The 20,040-nt window shown below is 38.9% G+C and overlaps 1 protein-coding gene across 5 annotated transcripts; it reads left to right on the top strand.

Moving 5' to 3' along the window:
• Positions 1 to 5: 5 nt before the first annotated feature.
• On the top strand, positions 6 to 20,036 carry LOC136251523 (ATP synthase mitochondrial F1 complex assembly factor 2-like). 5 transcript variants are annotated; one of them, XR_010699113.1, is made up of 9 exons: positions 6 to 183; positions 379 to 525; positions 1,118 to 1,159; positions 1,209 to 1,360; positions 1,406 to 1,500; positions 19,399 to 19,479; positions 19,530 to 19,626; positions 19,687 to 19,802; positions 19,848 to 19,961. XR_010699113.1 is itself a non-coding variant. In XM_066043987.1 (9 exons), exons 1-9 carry the CDS (start codon positions 132 to 134, stop codon positions 19,944 to 19,946), a joined length of 882 nt encoding a protein of 293 aa, XP_065900059.1. In that variant the 5' UTR covers positions 6 to 131; the 3' UTR covers positions 19,947 to 20,036. The 5 variants fall into 5 exon arrangements, 4 of the variants coding, with proteins under 4 accessions (XP_065900059.1, XP_065900058.1, XP_065900061.1 ...); XM_066043987.1 differs by having other exon boundaries at positions 1,212 to 1,360; positions 19,530 to 19,630; positions 19,848 to 20,036; XM_066043986.1 differs by having other exon boundaries at positions 19,530 to 19,630; positions 19,848 to 20,036.
• Positions 20,037 to 20,040: the final 4 nt, after the last annotated feature.

Below are 20,040 nucleotides of genomic sequence, written 5' to 3'. Positions count from 1 at the left end.
CACATAGAAGCGCGGGCATGTCTCGCGTGACAGACGGTTGTTGTGGGGGGCGGAAAATAAACCTTCTGGTGCTCCTGACTGAACATAGATTATCTATTCCTATGCTCTGAACGACGCACAAGACTACAGGGATGCGTGTTTTAGTCACAGTTTTACGGCGTCGCTTCAGTAGCCGACAATGGGGTAAGGGACATAACGCACATTGTAGTGAGCTAGTCTCGTGCCAGAACGTTTTTTCCCCCTTCTTTTTGTGTGGGGGCGGAGAAAAAAAAGGAGTGTTGGCATGTTGTAAATAGATTTGTGGACTTTTTGTCTTGTCTGTGAACCTGAAATAATTTAGGCAATCATAGGCTGATCTTTTTTTCTCTCTCTCTCCAGTGCCTTTGATCCACGGTAAATGCTGGAGGGTGTCCATGATTTTATTTTTTCACGTGAACGTTAAACTGATTTGGAGCAAATCATCTGGCATAGTCTACTTTTTTCTCCGCCCCCACACAAAAAAGCGGTCTGGACACGAGACTAATAGTAAGCTAAGTAAGTAGCTAGTAATAAGTATATAGTAGTAGTATGGTGCAGGGGCGGATCCAGGAGTTGGCAAGGGGAGGGGCACAAACAGGCTAAGTTGTAAGTGGTTTGGGAGAGCCAGATTCTCTAGTTCAGTGCTGCATTTTTGAAGCAACAAAAATAATCGCCTTTTAGAAGTGTCTGTGTCTCACTGTTGATTTTTACCTTTTCAGATGGTTATGAAGTCTTAAAAGGCTCTGAATGTCTCAAATAAATGCAACACGATAATTATTGTTAGAGGCGCTTAGTACGCACGAAGGTGCTGGGTGACAATTTCACAGTTAGTCTTTGGTTTGCTTTGGTTTCAGGTGAATTTGTAATAAATGCTAGTAAAATGCATATTTTCATGAGTTTCTTAGCCTGACAAAGTTTAGTAGCTATTTTAATCAAAAGTATGACTGGCTCCTCCACAAGGTGAGGAATTGAGGGGGGGGGGGGGCATTTGTCCCAAATGTCCCATCCTGGATCCGTGATTGTGGTGTACATTCACCAGTTGTATGTGAACCTCCTTTGAAAAAAAAAAATAAATAATGAGCTACTATTATTGTCGTAGGACGGAAACGATTTTATAAGAAAGCGAGTGTATACTGTGAAGGTGACTGAAGAATACTGAAATCTATGAATAATCCACACTCCCCTGTTAGAAGGCGAAGGATACGGAGTCAGTTTGGACCATCGTTCGCTCCATACTCCACTCCGTAAACTGTTTATTGTACCACATGAGGAACTAGCAGTTGGTGTCGCTCAAGAATGGAGTCGTCAGAATGACGTCATCCTGCCCTCTTTCATGCACCTGGTAGGTCCTGTTATACTATAAATGGATGTGTGTTACTATTAATAGACCAGTTTGTGTAATACTGTGATTGATGAGATCCACAGGGAGGGGGTGGGGCTGGATAGTCTGCAAAAACGATACCTTGATAATGACACTTTATGGTAAGTTTTTTTGAAGGTTCAATAGTAACCTAGTAATGATCATAAATGTGTTTTCACACACCATTACAGTACTACTGGGACATGTTCTTGTGTATAATACGTGATGCAATATGAACTCTTGCAAGCATCATAAAAATGAAAGGTAGTGAGGTAATCTACACCTGCAAATACAGTGAAACCTCATTAATAGGACCACCTTTAGGACCCACAATAAGTGGCCCTTTTAGTGACATGGCCTTATTAATGAAAACTTCATTAATCCGGCCATAAACAAAGTGGCCTTATTATCAAGGTTTTCAACAAATCAACACCTGGCTTTAGCTGCTGTAACAGCTATATACATACAAGTTTAAGGAAAAATTAGAAATTTTAACTTCGATTAGGGATCATAGAAAAAAAGTAAGGAAACAAGGGAGGTTGCCTACACCTCCCTAATTCAGTCTATACCCAAAACCATGACTGAATTAGGGATTAAATGTTCACTAGTATATCTGCAGGTGTAGGCAACCTCCCTTGTTTCCAAAATTTTTTTTTCTATGATCCCTAATCGAAGTTAAAATTTCTAACTTTTCCTTAAACTTGTTTGTGTACTTTTTTTGAAACATTATTATGGCTGGTGAACCCACACATACCACATCAAAAGAAAGGATGGCACCAGAATTAATGTTTTCGGCTGAGCGCACACCCCAGCTATCAAAACTGCTTCTAAAGTGCAGTGACAGTTGCGCTTCGCTTTCAGCTATGTTCAGCCCATTACACAGCGCTACAGATGAAAAACAGTAGAAGAAGTGCCTCTACAACAATTCAGTCACCACGAAAATATGACGATTCGCATGCCCCCAACTATCAATTACTGGTGCAGCGGCCATTACACTTTGCTTTCAGCTATGTTCAACCCATTACACAGCGTTACAAATGAAGAACAGTGTTAGAATTGTCTCTACAATCAGTCCAGTCACCACGGAAAATATGGACGATTCCTGTTTACAAACATACTGTAGGGAAGCCATGCATCTCGATACCGCGAATCGACACCTTGAGCTGTCAGCAAAAAGAAATGGGACACAAAGGAGGACAAAGGTAAGTCCATGATGTATGCATTGTACATACTGCGGTATGCCAAAAGGCACAACTCGGGATGAAGCGACGTCGAACAGTGAAAAAATCAAGCCCATAGCCTTAGCCGTTATCGAGTTACACTTGCCTGGGCCGGCAGACAGGCAGTTAGTCAGTAGAAAATTCCATTGTATAAATTTAAAAAAAAAATTGTTACGGAAGCCTTTACGATCATACTGAAGTTACTTTTGGGCTTGGCAATACGTAACCAATACTGCCAAGGTGCCAGGATGGAGTTATGAAGCTGGTTTTTGGGTGAATTTTTGGCTAGGTAGTGCACAGATACGATTATGAGACAGAGTGGCTGCTAAAAGCATGAAGCAACTTTTGCAGTGATACGTTGACTGTCTGTTCAGCTGGCCCCTTAATTAAGGGATTATTGTGTTAGTGTTACCAGTTGGTCCTGCAGTATGTGGCCACTGGCCTTATTAATAAGGTGGCCCTATAGATGAAGATCAAATCAATTGGAAGATACATCTGGACCTGGCCACTATAAATGAGGTGGTCACTAAGTGAGGTTGTACTGTACTAGTGTTCATGGCTAATTATATTATCATACAGTATAGTAGGGATCACAAAGGTGTGGGCATGGCCCATGAAAAAATATCTCCCAAAAACCAACAACGATGAGGCAGTATTGGTTAGGTAAAACTAACCCCAAACAAGCCTTCAGATCGACCAGAAATGCTTTCAACAAGTTGCTATGGGTTTTTTTTTGCAAAAATTTATTTAACGGAATTTTCTACTGACTGAGTAATAGGGATGAGCCTATTTGCTTTTATTTTCTTTCCAACAATTCTTTTTTTTTTATATCTATTTTGCTAGAAATTTCTCTATTTTGCTTAGCACCAATAAAAATTAAATTTGGTATCTGAAGCTTACAAGCATATGTGACTGCTCTATTAGAATATTGTACTTTGCATGGGAGGATCAAAGCGATTCCGCCTATCGTATTGTCCATACAGTACTAATTACATAACTGTACTGTATGAGTCACACAGTACAGTTATGCAGCTAATTGGGCAAATACAGCACACTTTGGCAAATACAGTACAGTTATGCGGAGAATTTATTTAAGGAATGTTACAAAAACAACCAGCCCACATGCGTGACACTGTAAATCGCTAAAATCAGCCAAAATAACCCTACTGCTTTGTTTTACGGCTAGAAATAAATTGTATAAATGCTTACCGATCGTCTGATCATGAAGCTATTTAAACATGGCCACTAAGACAGCACAATAGATCACGTGCGTGACATTGTAAATAGTAGAGCAGCTTAGCCGAAATATTGTGCAGAAAGTATGAAACTTTGCACATAGTATCTACCCATCATGAAGTGTATTTTGAGATGTGGAGCCATCGCAAATTTGACCTTTGGCGTCCTCTACAGTTTAAAATAGTGACCTTTGTCTATATATCACCATACAACACTCAGTTTGTTCAAATTAGGTGCCAAATTGAAGATCTTTATCCAAGAAACAAATTAATACTTGTTGCAAGTTCATAGCATATTTCATTGGTAATTTTTAGCAGCAAATTCATATAAAATCAACCACCCACGCAGTTACACCCTTAATCTACATTCTTTGTTTGCCATTCAATTTTTTTAAAAATCTAACCATGAGCACTGCAGGTACATATACAACCAAAACATGGAGAGATATCCAGGAGTGAGGCATAGGGGTTATGTACAATACTCCTGTGAGATAAATCAATAAATGTCATAATTTATGTAGTTTTGTCATCAGATTAAACTCAAATTTGAGGTTGTTTGGCTATAATTTGCTTCTGTATATATAACAATAATATTTTAATGCATCAAACTCTACTGAAGGTTATACTTGCTACTATCAGTCAAATTTACTGAAAAGCCTTAAAAACCTTACATAATAGTTAGACACCAAGACCAAGGGAACTAAGCGATTTAGTAACCCCAATGGCCTGAGGCTGTAGCGTCCCGAGCGCAGCGAGGGCGCTACTAAGAGCCAGAGGGGTTACTAAATCGCTTAGTTCCCGTTGGTCTCGGTGTCTAACTTATTTAGACTATGGTTTAAAGTACATACCTTTATAGCCAGAACATTAGGGTGGGGTGAAAGAGCAACGTAGAACGGCAGAACGGTTTCTTCCTAAAGTCCTTACAGCGCCCACAAAAATAATTATTTGACCGGTAACCAGAGTAACGGCTAGAGCTACAGTAGATACACCACTTAGTCTACTATTTGTCCAGAATTATTCGCAGAACACGGAGAAGAATTGTATTACAGTATTATCAAGTACTCCAGTGCACCTTTCGTGTTATAATTATTTTTCACGTACAAAATTGCCTGAGGGCGGGTTACTAAATGAACATGTGTAGGTGACTAAATGAGCATGTCAGGTGACTAAGTGATTTAGTAACCCTCTAAATGAGCTGTACCATAGTCTAAACATATCTAACATATCGTATTGATAGCTAATTTTGTGAACTGACTAAGAGAGATTGTGGTCCTGAACTATACCCACATCTACCCCCTTAAATATATATTTGCCTTTAGAGAGACACACGCCCAAGATGTGGTGGAATCTGAGGGCATAACCAACTAGACAATTTGTGTTTCACAATTTGGTTCTATATAGCAAAATGTGTTCATGTTTGCAAGTGTAACTAAAAAGCTAACAACTTCAAAAAAAAGTATTTTCCAAAGCTTCACAGCAATAAAATTTAGCATGCAGGTTTTAGAAACAGTACTATCAGTGATACCTTCATCTAGGAAATGACTAAAGGGGAGTCACAATGAGAGTAATGGGGGACGGTGGTATAAAGATCTTTGTGTGTTCATAGCTAGTTTATACACATGACATCTAACATGCCATGCACCCAGGATACTCCCAGGATACTCCCTCAGGTACATTCTCAGCTACAACCTCTAAAGTACCTGAGAATGACCTACAGTACCTGAGAATGACCTACAGTACCTGAGAATGACCTACAGTACCTGAGAATGACCTACAGTACCTGAGAATGATGAGAAGTAATCTCATGCTTGTATTCTCAGGTACAGTTCGTGGCTATTGTACCAGGAAAAATACATGTATTTCATTCAAATATTACAGTTGTTGTTGACGTATTCACTGAGATTTTGATTTATAATTTAAGGAGTTCATTTGTCAAAGGGGGTAAAAAAGCACCCCTTCTCCCCAAATGAACTATTACAGAACCCCCATTGTAGTTAAAACTGGGGGAGCAACAGTGTTGCTGTCAGACCGTCAGTGCTGGCCACTGTAAAGTGCAAATAACAATGGGGTCATTCCATGTCAAATCAACAAGGAATTTAGGGTCACCTCTCGGATTTTGACGAAACTTGGTGTGTTTGTAGTACCTATGGTGCTTATCACTCATGCAAATTTTTAGCTCCATACTTTCCATAGTTTCTGATTTATGATCACAAATATTTTGAATATTTCATGAAAATTTGGTCCATCTCTAGTTACAAAATCAACTGCAACCTTGCACTGTGTAAATATTTGTAAACACAATTTTCAGTGATGGAAGACTGTTGATTGACCTTTCCAGTGATCCCTAAATTATGGGATATCTACTTAATTATAGTTCAAAAGTACTTCATTGAAAACTTTAATCCTTTATATTTTGAAAAATACTGCTTGAAATTTTTCGAATTCTTTTGTGAATAATGATTGGGTCATTGTCTATGTTTGATAAAAATTTTGTGGTGGGACCAGAATGGGCTCAAGAGATATAATGAATTATGTTGTGGTATACGGTGGAATTTGCAGTCTATTATTGCTGTATTGGAGTGTACACCTCCAATAACCACTTACAACAAGGCCATGCCAAGTTTGTCTTACAGAGTGAAGGTGTCTAGGTGCATTGCAACCTGTATTAATGACCACCTGTATTGAAAGACCATCTATAAGCTGTAGCTAATTTATACTTTAATTGGATATTAATGTATAGCACCAAAGCATCAACCCTTTCTAGCAAATCCAAAAATGGTCCTTATTAGACAGGTTGACTATAAATGAGATTATCATGCGTCCATAAACACATTAATGTTGTACCATCTCTTCAGTTATACCTTTTTATTAAGTAAAATCTCGCTATAGTGCACTCACATACATATCCCCACTCTACACTAGTTACGTACATGGCTGCATAGGTACAATAGACCTCCTCAAAAAGGATACCTGGGCACCTTAATAGCCTCATGATCTTACTTTATAATTGTACGTACATTTTGTGCCCAAGACAAGTCTGTGGTTTCTCAAAAATGAACACTTAATCAATGGTCCAGGGAATAGAATAGTTACACTATATACAGTAGATGCATTACTTGTACCCAGAGTTTTTATATTATTAACACTTGCTTGCACCTCAATGTGTGATTTATAGTACTGTAATTACTAAAATGGTTTTTCAAAGTATTTTGGGTTGACGCTTTGAAGATCAGTACAAGCAAATGTTAAGTATGTGGTCAGCATGTCCTATGTGAGTATGTGCATGGGTTTATGACTTGAGTTTCAAAGTGGTCATGAATGTATTAGTAATTAATTTCACATATTGAGGTACAATTAATGCATGTATGGTAAAACCCCTCCATTGCTAGGAACATAATAAAGTGCTCATATTACAGAAGCCACAGAAGTATCTTGGTCTAAATGTATGTGCACCACTAGAGTGGTATAAACAGGTGTCCTGGTTATCAAGATATCCAGGTATCCCTTCTGAGGAGTTCTGTTGTATGTATCTATGTAGCCACATACGTAACTTAAATATGGCTAAGTCCACTACGTGGTATTCAACTTAATAAAGAAGGTATTTGTGAAGAGATAGTACATTTACATGATGTTCATGGACACATGGTGGTCAGATCTGTAATTTATAGTCAACCTGTCTAATAAGGACCATTTTTGGATTTGCTAGAAAGGGTTGATGCTTTGGTGTTATACATTAATGAAGTATAACTTAACTGCAGCACATAGATGGCCTTTCAATACAGGTGGTCATTAATACAGATTGCAATGCACCTAGACACCTTCACTCTGTAAGACAAACTTGGCATGGCCTTGTTGCGAGTGGTTATTGGAGGTGTACACTCCAATACAGCAATAATAGACGGCAAATTCCACCGCATACCACAACATAATTCATTATATCTCTTGAGCCCATTGTGGTCCCACCACAAAATTTTTATCAAACATAGACTATGACCCAATCATTATTCACAAAAGAATTCGAAAAATTTCAAGCAGCATATTTCAAAATATAAAGGATTAAAGATTTCAATGAAGTACTTTTGAACCATAATTAAGTAGATATCCCATAATTTAGGGATCACTGGAAAGGTCAATCAACAGTCTTCCATCACTGAAAATTGTGTTTACAAATATTTACACAGTGCAAGGTTGCAATTGATTTTGTAACAAGAGATGGACCAAATTTTCATGAAATATTCAAAATATTTGTGGTTATAAATCAGAAACTATGGAATGTATGGAGCTAAAAATTTGCATGAGTGATAAGCACCATAGGTACTACAAACACACCAAGTTTCGTCAAAATCCGAGAGGTGACCCTAAATTCCTTGTTGATTTGACACGGAATGACCCAATAACAATATGTATAATTATGAACTTTTATTTAACTACCACAAGAGAGGAGGGTACATGCCCCACCCCTGGATATCTCTCCACTTTTTGGTTGTATATGCAACCTGCAGTGCTCATGATTAGCTTAAAATATATACAAAAATTGAGTGGCAAACAAGAATGTAGATGAAGAGTGTAATTGCATGGGCATATGAATTTGCTGCTGGTAAAAATTACCATAACTTTGAAATGGAATATGCTATGAGCTTGCAACAAGTATTAACTTGTTTCTTGGATAAAGATCTTCAATTTGGCACCTAGTTTGAAAGAAAATTACTGTTGTATGGGTGATATATAGACAAAGGTCACTATTTTTGAGCATAAAATGAACTGTAGAGGATACCAAAGGTCAAATCTGTGATGGCTCCACATCTCAAAATACACTTCATGGTAGGTAGGTACTATGTGCAAAGTTTCATACTTTCTGTACAAAGTGCACAATTTGCTCATTTTTGCTAGCTAAGTTGCTCTACTAAAATCACTACAGCTAATCCAACTACTACTAGAAATAGATAATATGAACACTTACTAATATCGTGATCACCGAAAATTGCAGCGATTAGAGTACTACAGTGTTCAATATAATGTCTCTTACATGATCTGTCAAAATGACAAACCATCGTGAACATGGTCAGTCATTGGCATAATAGTAAGCAACTGACATTCACATCGGCTTTTAAATGCTTATTTTGATAGGTCATAATGTCAGACCATTTTTAATTTGGTTGGTCATTGTGGTTTCGCTTTGAGACAGACGACAATGCATGTGCCAGGAAGTACAGTATACCACTTGAAGCACCGCCTTGCTTTGCCTCGTGCTGTATTAACCTCTCAACACACCCCCTCGTACTGTTTTCCGTACACACGTGCGGTGGTGCTTTAACTCTACCATAGTGACTGCTCTATTAGAGTATCTCAATCTCTAGTATAGGTGTACAATATAGGATCATGATTATTGCACACAACATATCACAATACGATATATATCACGATATACAAACTCATCACTCAGCTTGTGTATTTATACTGATGACACTTGTAGCAGTGATGTACTAGAAGTACAATACAACATGGTACATGACTAGCATGCAACATTACAAGCTCTTTTATCAAGAAAAAGTACAGTGTACAATGACATCTTGGGTATATTTTTCTCTAATAGCTAAACTAGGCGATATAAAGATTCTATATCATATCACAATATAGAAAATTTTATCACGATATATCGATATATATATATATATCACACATCACAAATCTCTAGCTGCCATTCCTATGAGCATATGTTGTCCTAATACTATGCATGGCTGTTTTATTAGAGTATCTTGATCTTTTTCATATGTTGTCCTAATACTATGCATGGCTGTTTTATTAGAGTATCTTGATCTTTTTCATACAAAATGTTCAAAGTTGCCATTCTTTTGGTGCCTATTTCCACCTATTTTTCCAGCTTGCTTTTACCAATGTATTTAGCCAAAAAATTTTGCTAGAAAATTTGGCACATCCCTACTGAGTAACTGACTGATGCCTTCAGACAAGCGTAACTCGATAACGGCTAAGGCTACAGACTTGATTTTTTCACTGTGAGATGTCGCTTCAGCCTGAGAGGTGTTTTTTGGCATACTGCAGTACATACAATGCATTCTTCGTGGACTTACCAGTGTCCTCCTTTGTGTCCCTTTCATCTTTGCTGACAGTGAAAAGTGTTGATTTGGTGGTAGCACATGATGGCTTCCCTTTGTAATGGAAATCATCCATATTTTTCATAGTGGCTCCTTTGATTGCAGCGGTGCTTTTTGAACAGTTCTTGATTTGTACTACTGTGTAACGGGTTGAACATAGCTGACAATGAAGCGTAATGGATACTTCACTTTTCAGATGATAATTGATAACTGGGGCGCATGGCACCATTTCTTTCTTCTGATGTGGTATGCATGGGTTCATCAATCATAATAACAAATTAACAAACAGATGCACAAAAAATTTGGAATTTTCAACTAGAGTAGGGACCATAGCACATCGATAAATAGTACTGAAACAAGCTGGAGTAGTGCATGATATTACATCACAGTAAAACAATAAGAAGTGTTATATCCCTACTGTGCTCAAGATACCATAATGGAAATGCACAATAGGGATATAACACTTCTTATTGTTTTACTGTGATTTAATATCGTGCACTACTCCAACTTGTTTCAGTACTATTTATCGATGTGCTATGGTCCCTACTCTAGTTGAAGATTCCAAATTTTTCTGTGTACTTGTTTATTATACTACTTACACTAGTGTTTCATGACAAAATACATGCCTTCCAAGTTAGCCTACTCTAATGGAATTTTTGTGTTGTGACTGTTCTATTAGAGTATCTCTTTCATGCAAGTACAAATGTTTAACTGTATCTTTATCATTCAGTACGATAGTAACTGTATAGTAGGGACCACAAAGGAGTAGGCGTGGCCCACGAAATAATATCACCCAAAAACCAGCCTCGATTTTCCCTTACAACGATGAGGCAGTATTGGTGAGGTAAAACTAAGCCCAAACAAGCTTTCAGATCGACCCGAAACGCTTTCAACAAGTTGCTACGGAATTAAAAAAAAATTTTATTCAACGGAATTTTCTACTGACTGACTGAGTAACTGACTGAGTAACTGACTGACTGACTGATGCCTTCAGACAAGTGTAACCTCGATAACGGCTAAGGCTATGGGCTTGATTTTTTCACTGTTCGATGTCGCTTCGGCCCGACAGGTGCCTTTTGGCATACTGCAGTACGTGCAATGCATTCTTCATGGACTTACCAGTGTCCTCCTTTGTGTCCTATTCATCTTTGCTGACAGGGAAAGGTGTCGATTTGACACGAGCACGTGATGGCTTCCCTTCGAAACAGAAATCGTCCGTATTTTCATCGTGGCTATTTCGATTGCATAGGTGCTTTTTAAACAGTTCTTGATTCGTACTGCTGTGTAACGGGTTGAACATAGCCTACAGCGAAGTGTAATGGATACTGTACTTTTCAGACGATAATTAATATGATTGAGGCGCGCGGCACGATTTCTTTCTTTTGGTATGCGTGGATTGTAGAGATGCTTTTCGAACAGTTCTTGATTCGAAATGCTGTGTAACGGGATGAACATAGCTGATAACGAAGCGTAATGGATACTTCACTTTTCAGACGATAATTGATATAGCTGGGGCGCGCAGTGCCTCTTCAGATGCAGTATGCGTGGGCTCACCAGCCATAATAAAATTATTTACAAAAAAAGTTAACAAACAAGTACACGAAAAAATTTGGAATTTTCAACTAGAGTAGGGACCATAGCACATCGATAAAAAGTACTGAAACAAGTTGGAGTAGTCCATGATATTAAATCACTGTAAAACAATAAGAAGTGTTATATCCCTACTGTGCATTTCCGTTATGGTATCTTGAGCACAGTAGGGATATAACACTTCTTATTGTTTTACAGTGATTTAATATCATGGACTACTCCAACTTGTTTCAGTACTTTTTATCGATGTGCTATGGTCCCTACTCTAGTTGAAAATTCCAAATTCTTTTGTGTACTTGTGTAATAATTAGGGATGCGGCGATTATGCCAGCATAATTTCGGGCATAATAGGTATGTGTGGAAATCAGGAATTATGCTAGCATTTTGAGGTGATTATAAAGCTTTAACAGTAATAAAATCTGCAGAATGCACAATTCCGTTAAAAAAGATCGAGATACTCTAATAGAGCAGTCAGAATCTCTAATAGAACAGTCACTGAATATTATTTACTCTAATAAAGCAGTCATATTAAAGTCAAATACTCTAATTCAGCAACCATCTAAAGAATTCAAGACTATTTGAAGCTTAAACATCAATGAAAATAGTGTGATACAGCAATAAACTGGCATTATTAGCCAATTGTGGTGGCATAATTTTGGGAATAATGGGCAATTCTCAAAAGCATAATAGGTGATTTTTTGAGCACTGCTCAAAAGCATAATGCTCAATTTTTGGAGCATAATAGCCTCATGCCTAGTAATAATAATACTCAACACTATTTCAAGCCCAAGTTTTATTGGTATACCGTATATGACCGTATAGAAGCCCGGGCGTTTATTTCCTATAAATCATTTTTGACCCGGCGTTTAAACGAGACCGGCGTTAATTTGGACCCGGGCGTTTATTTCTTACTAGCCACTCATTGAGAATGACAGGTGCCAGTACAAGTACCTATGAAATACGAAATCCATAGCCCATCACGTACATAAACCCATTTGGACTCCTCTGCTGAGTGAAACATTGGAAGATGGGCGAAAAGATGACATTGACCACGATAAATACACTATGGCCATCACCAGAAGAGAAGGCATAGTCGAACAAGACAAGACATCATAAGACTGGTGACGAGACATCATTGTATAGTTAGCAGCTGACACGAGTTTAGAACCCCTTTCAGTGCATATCATTAGCACCCCGGCATTTAAATGAGCCCCGGCGTTTATTATGACAGTCCCCTAGCTGTACCCGGCGTATATTTGAGCCTCTGCGTGTATTTGAGCCCGGCTTTAATACGGTCATATACGGTAGTATTATATTGTAATGATGACAATTGTGTTTATTAATTGATATCGGAATAGCTTAATAACCAATACCAATCAATACCAAAATAGCGCTGATTCCAGTTATTGGTGGAACACTTGTGATAATGTGCTAATCTCCATATCCCTAGTATACAGTACTACTGTGTGACACTGTTACTAGTATACAGTACTACTGTGTGACACTGTTACTAGTATACAGTACTACTGTGTGACACTGTTACTAGTATACAGTACTACTGTGTGACACTGTTACTAGTATACAGTACTACTGTGTGACACTGTTACTAGTATACAGTACTACTGTGTGACACTGTTACTAGTATACAGTACTACTGTGTGACACTGTTACTAGTATACAGTACTACTGTGTGACACTGTTACTAGTATACAGTACAACTGTGTGACACTGTTACTAGTATACAGTACTACTGTGTGACACTGTTACTAGTATACAGTACTACTGTGTGACACTGTTACTAGTATACAGTACTACTGTGTGACACTGTTACTAGTATACAGTACTACTGTGTGACACTGTTACTAGTATACAGTACTACTGTGTGACACTGTTACTAGTATACAGTACTACTGTGTGACACTGTTACTAGTATACAGTACAACTGTGTGACACTGTTACTAGTATACAGTACTACTGTGTGACACTGTTACTAGTATACAGTACTACTGTGTGACACTGTTACTAGTATACAGTACTACTGTGTGACACTGTTACTAGTATACAGTACTACTGTGTGACACTGTTACTAGTATACAGTACTACTGTGTGACACTGTTACTAGTATACAGTACTACTGTGTGACACTGTTACTAGTATACAGTACTACTGTGTGACACTGTTACTAGTATACAGTACTACTGTGTGACACTGTTACTAGTATACAGTACTACTGTGTGACACTGTTACTAGTATACAGTACTACTGTGTGACACTGTTACTAGTATACAGTACTACTGTGTGACACTGTTACTAGTATACAGTACTACTGTGTGACACTGTTACTAGTATACAGTACTACTGTGTGACACTGTTACTAGTATACAGTACTACTGTGTGACACTGTTACTAGTATACAGTACAACTGTGTGACACTGTTACTAGTATACAGTACTACTGTGTGACACTGTTACTAGTATACAGTACTACTGTGTGACACTGTTACTAGTATACAGTACAACTGTGTGACACTGTTACCTACTGAATTTAAAGGGTTTACTTTATATTCGTTTAAGTATATTGTTATGAAAAATGGAAGTGATACAGCATTTGTCCATCACTATAAATGGTGTCACTGTGTGGGTGTTGTCATTCTGATTGCTTTAACCATCTGGTACTGCATGCTATATACATCTCTCTACAACATACCAGACAATTGGCATGTCTGGTGCCATTAGAGCTATTGACTTTGCAGTTGATTTCCGTGCTGCCTATTAACACCTTCTGCACCTTAGGTTGAATTGGTATACATGAGCACTAGGTGACAGTGATCCACCCATGCTTTGAACCTGGACCACCGGTGTGAAAAGCCAGTATGGTACTGAGTTCAAGGCGAGTTAGGGTTGGCCCTGATTCACTGGGACGCTTGCTTCCCTCACTCCAACCCTAGCTCGCCTTGAACTCACCAGAAACTTACCTTCATATAACTAGTGTGCTTTATGATGCGTATTTATGATGCGTAGAGGTGCACTTTCAGCTGATATCCTGATAACCAATATAAAAATCAAATGGTACCGTTTAAGTAGGGATCCAGGTAAAAATTTCACGCACCGCCCAAAATTCCACCTCTGAAAAGGGTTGTCAGTCACAGTTTCTTAGACAAAGAAAAGTGGAAGAAAAGAAAATTACAACATACACATGTGAGCTAAAACAATAATTATACTAATTATACAATCAAGTTGGAAGGGAGACACTGGGCATAGTGGGGAAGGATGAATACAGGGTAAAGGGGGAAAAATGGGAACTGGTAGGTACTAGTGGATTAAATGAAGAGATGGAATAGTGTGTAGCATTAAAGTCAGAAGTCAGTTCGTAAACAGATAGATCTGGTCCGGAAAGTGCTAAAGGTCTACTACTAACCGTGGGAAGATGATAAAGGGGCAATTCTAACTGGTAGTGAGCTCGATAACTAGAGTGCCTCAAGTCATGTGGTTGCCCATCACACAGAGTTTCAGAAGCAATTCCATCAGCAACAACTAAAGGAGAGTACACAGTATCTGGGGGTGCTTAGGGTTAGTGAAGTCTTCTGCTCTGCAACAGCAGCAATGTTCTCAGTCGTAACAGCTCCTTGAGATGATGCAAAAGTGAACTGAAAGTGTGAATCTTCAATACCAACGTCTTGAGGAACCGCATCTTCAGGATCCAATGAAGCATATTCAACAGAGAGCAATGAAAACCTGTTGGTGACCGGAACTGCAGAAGGAAAGTTATTATCAGACACTGTGTTGTCCCTGCAGAGGCCAGATGATACTTCTGTCCAGCTTTGTTCACTCACACTGGGACAGGGCTGACTGTCATCTCCCTCGACACCATCTTGGGGAAAATCCCATCCTCCTCCACCGAACAACCCTGCAACCAATCATTCTCAGAGTGGGGGTGAAGTGCCTAAAAACGTAAAATCATTTTGGCATTATAACAGTATAATTGGACACTCAGCCGTTCAACAAGGGGACAGCCCATTCCACACAGTGGAAATCCAGCAATTGAGCAAAGAATCTCTACACTTGAAGGTGTCCAAATACCAAAGTTATCCACTACTAAGGGTAAAAATTCACCTCCTGCCGCTTCTACCAGCGTCTTGTGCCTAGCATCTTTCTCCATCTCTCCTCTGAGAGCTGCCCAGGAGTGATGGCTGAATGTGACAGAACCCCAGAATGGAGGGCACTTCGAACAGAAACATCAAAGTAGGTTGGATGACCATTGTAAAAATCCGGATGAAAAATATCACCAGGTCTTCTAGCAGCAGATTCCCCAAACACCTTCTGTTCCTTCTGGACATCCGAATTATCCTCCAAAAATGCATTATAAATAAGGTCACACAAAGCATTATGTCGTCTTATGCGAAGTGGACCATGTCCACATCCTATCAGGTGATCTCCAAAATAATCAACCATTTGTCCAATGTCCACATCCTATCACGTGATCTCCAAAATGATCAACCATTTGTCCACAAACATACAATGGTGAATCTGCATCAAAAAAACTGGAATACCCAGCCAAAGCCGGAGAGCAACAACAAACTCAGCAGGAGGAATTGCTAACCCAAGTTGGGGACAAGGTATCACTTGAAGCCAAGCACAAGCCAAACCAGAGGAATCTGATAAAGCTAGTAAACGAGCCCTATCACGTATACTCTGTTGAAGCAAAACTTCAGAGTAAAAATACTCATCAAGATGTAACTGTAAATCTTTTTGTGAAGCAGGGGAGAAGCTGAAAGAGGATGGAAGTAGACCAATCAAATTTTGCTGTGCTTTAGCTTCTCCCACCAACATGAAATCGCTATCTCTCTGGATGCCCAACAATTGACGAACTAAGTCCTTGAAGTCTGAACAACTGCCAAGGTAAGTTACATAGACCATGTCTGAAGCTTGACGAATGCCCAAACCTCCCAACCTCATAGGAAGAGTAGCTTGTTGCCAAGTGAGATCTGAAAGTGAATGGCGAACAACACGAGAAAGGCTAGAACGAAGTTGGTTGTCAAAATCTAAAAGGTGGTTCAGCAAATGTGGGGGCACTTGGGAAGGATATGAACAATTTTACAGCAACTTAGACACTGATGCAGAAGTTGAAGCTCCACCTGAGGGTCTTCCAACCTAGGTAGTAAGTCTTGTAAACAATGAACCTTGTCAAAAAGGGAATCAGTAAAATCATCAAAGAACTTGGAACTGCTGGAAATAGGGGACCCCAGCAGCTCAACACCATCCGAAATTTGCAATGGACGGCTTACCTCCTGCGGAAATGTAGGAAAAGATGGATCTCCACTTGGCCAAAAAAAACTTCACATTTTTTCAGGTTAAGGGTGAGTCCACAGGATGGACCTTGTGTTGCTAAGAGGTCCAATAAATCTGCTACAGCAGAACGTGACCCCACACAAGTTCCATCATCAAGATACCATAATTGAAATATCACAAGGATAGACTCCATCAAATCTAACAAAATCAGGGAGAACAATAAGGGGCCTCTGAAAATCATCCCAGAGACATCTTACAAGAAGAAAATCACCTTTACGGAATAGTACTAGTCCATATAATATATAATAAAAACACATACAGGTGCGGATATAGAATTTTAAAAATTGCCAAAACTTGAATTTTAGACTGACTGCCTGATTGACTACAGTTGCAAGCCTAGAGGCCAAACGAAGCAGCTCACGGCCATCATTTTATGCCACAATACCAAACTCCCAGTGGGATGTGCCTTTTGGGGTTCCGACAAGTGTGTGCCCTCTGTGTCTTGTCTTTTCTTTTATCTTCACTGAATCAGGTTGCTTGTCTTCTTCATCCAACGAAACCATATCGAGGCGTTAATTTTCCGTATCAACACTTTTGTTAAGCAGCACAATTGACGCCAAAAGATTATTTAAGGCACTTAGCTACGCTACTGTATGGAGGTACTGGTACTAGATGTATTCACGATAGGAAGATCACGCCCATTCTTTATTCTACGCATTATCGATCTATCACACCCATTTTATGCTAGCTGCATTTATAATGGAATAGCTAGTCAGTGATCACACACCTTTGAGTTGGTAGGCTAACTCGAAATGCTCTAATAATCGATCAAAAGCATAATGACCACGCCCTTTTTGGGCAAGTACACATCTTTGCCTGACTCGAGATACTCTAATACAGCAGTCACCCTAATAGAACAGTCACATGTTTATAGCTAGCTGTATGCCTTAACAAAAAAACCAAACAAACTAGTATATTAAAAATTATAAATTTAAAATGAAGTAGGGACCCAAGCAATAAAAAGTAGCGAAACAAGAGATGAATGATGGCAGCTATTACAGCATAGCTCGGTGGGAAATCTCTACTTTGACATTGTATAAGTAGGGATTTCCCACCGAGCTATGCTGTAATAGCTACCATCATTCATCTCTTGTTTCGCTACTTTTTATCACTTGGATCCCTACTTCATTTTTAAATTTACAATTTTTAATATATAATAATATTATCAAGCTGATAAACAAAACCGATCCGATATAGCAGCATAAAACATTTTCTTTAATAATTTGCACTCTTAAAAGTGACAGTAGGACTTAGAGAGTTACGATACAGTGAGTAGATGTATCGATATATTGCCTCTGGTGTATCACGATACAGCATGATACAAAGTAGAGTCTAAGCAATGGTCTATGTCATTTTTTTAAGGGAAGTAAGTGAGCTTTGAGAAGCATTACATACTATTCAGTTTGGCCAGGAGCTCATCGAGTCCGTAGGACGAGGGAGCATGTAACTCCGCATACTCACAACGTAAACAGCAAAATTCAAACATGGCGGACTTTTCTTAACATAGTATATTCCTTATATAGTAAAGGTTGTATCGTAGGGTAAAGAATTACGTAATAATCATGCCACAAATATGCAGCGCCTGGATTAATTCATGAAAGAAAGGAATGGCAAGGAAGGAAACGTCGAGGAAAAGGCTTAACTAATGGAGTGAAATAGTGACAAGATGTTTTGGAGACTGCTAGGAAACATTCTTGCTTACCGCGTAATGTAAGTGGGCCGGCTATCAGTTCACGGCGGCAGCACAGATTATCTGCAGTAAACACTGACGGAATCAAGTTTCATCGCTCACTGCTGGAGCAAGAAGACTACAGTATAATTATTGTGCCAGTAGTAATAGGTTTAGCGAGCATGCGTGGTATGTGTTTATCCTTATACGGTTATTGTTTAAATTACTATTAATAAATTACGACGCCATGTTTGAATTTCGCCGTTTACGGAGTTACATGCTCCCTCGTCCTACGGACTCGATGAGCTCCTGGTTTGGCCACAATATACAATAATTTGATTGTCAGCCATGTTAACAAGCCGCAACATGTCAATATATCATGATATGTGATATATCAATAAGGTTTGACTTTGTATCGATACAGTGATATTGTCTTATGATATGATACACGATGTATCAATATATTGTTGCATCAGCCGACATTACATAAAAAGGTGCTGCTAGGATGTTACCAGAGCACGAGTGGCCATGAATAGACTTTATGTATATCTGTATCTGCTGCTTGTGTACATATACAAAAAGGCCGATATAGCTGATTCGATTATCGGTGCACCTAATGATGGGCAAATGTTGGATGAATAGAACTGGACGAACATAGCCAGTACGTTTTCAGAAAACCCCTTTGGATTCTACACTGAAACTATAATAAGTTTCTGTACTGAGTTGGCCTGTTAATTTGATTGTGTAGAAAGCTATTATTAATTTGCAGTGTATGTTCAGTGTAAATTGGCATAGCTGGTATACACCTCTGGCATGCCCATTAAGATTGTAATCCATTACTGTAGCTATTACACTGATGAGCCTGAGGAGTTGGTTAAACTACAGCTATCCCAGTGGGGACCTGTTATTGACTGGTTTAATAACAGGTTGGTCTAGTTGATGTGTTGATAATCACTTGTTAATAGTAGACTGACAGGTTTTCAACTGATGTCCATCCCACCAATAGCCTAGTTCATACAAGCTTTCATCGTGTGACCAATGATCTGTTCCCTGCAGTCAACAAGTGGACCAGAGTAGGTAATCAGTTAAGAAACAATCACTTTGTAATGTGCTAACTTGCTGTACACTGGCAGGCTTACAACAACTAGCAGACCTCACTGGCTCCTTCATTCTCACCATGGCTTTATGGCAGGGCAGACTATCAGTGTCACAAACCTGTCAGCTGACCAGATTAGAAACTCGGTATCAGGTAATGATCAATACTAAAGAGTGCATATGTTATGTGACCTCACAGATCAACCACTGGGGACAAGTAGAAGCTCAGCACAGGGTAGATGAGGCCCACCTTACTGCTGCATTGTCTGCTACTTTATTCTTTATCAAGTGTAATTAATTTCTAATTTGCTGACATTGACAAAAGCGTGTTAATGCATGTTTCTATTTCTTTCAAGATAACTCCGTAATCTCCTCCGTCTAGTTTTAATATA

This window comes from Dysidea avara, chromosome 3, assembly GCF_963678975.1.
Source record: "Dysidea avara chromosome 3, odDysAvar1.4, whole genome shotgun sequence".
Lineage (NCBI taxonomy): Eukaryota > Metazoa > Porifera > Demospongiae > Dictyoceratida > Dysideidae > Dysidea > Dysidea avara.
This window is presented reverse-complemented; position numbering and strand designations above follow the sequence as displayed.

Coding starts and splice junctions, on each gene's coding strand:
- LOC136251523 (XM_066043986.1), top strand. CDS start 132: ATGCGTGTTTTAGTCACAGTTTTACGGCGTCGCTTCAGTAGCCGACAA. Junction 1,501..19,398: donor CTTGATAATGACACTTTATG/GTAAGTTTTTTT, acceptor CCATTACTGTAG/CTATTACACTGATGAGCCTG. Junction 19,480..19,529: donor ATTGACTGGTTTAATAACAG/GTTGGTCTAGTT, acceptor GTAGACTGACAG/GTTTTCAACTGATGTCCATC.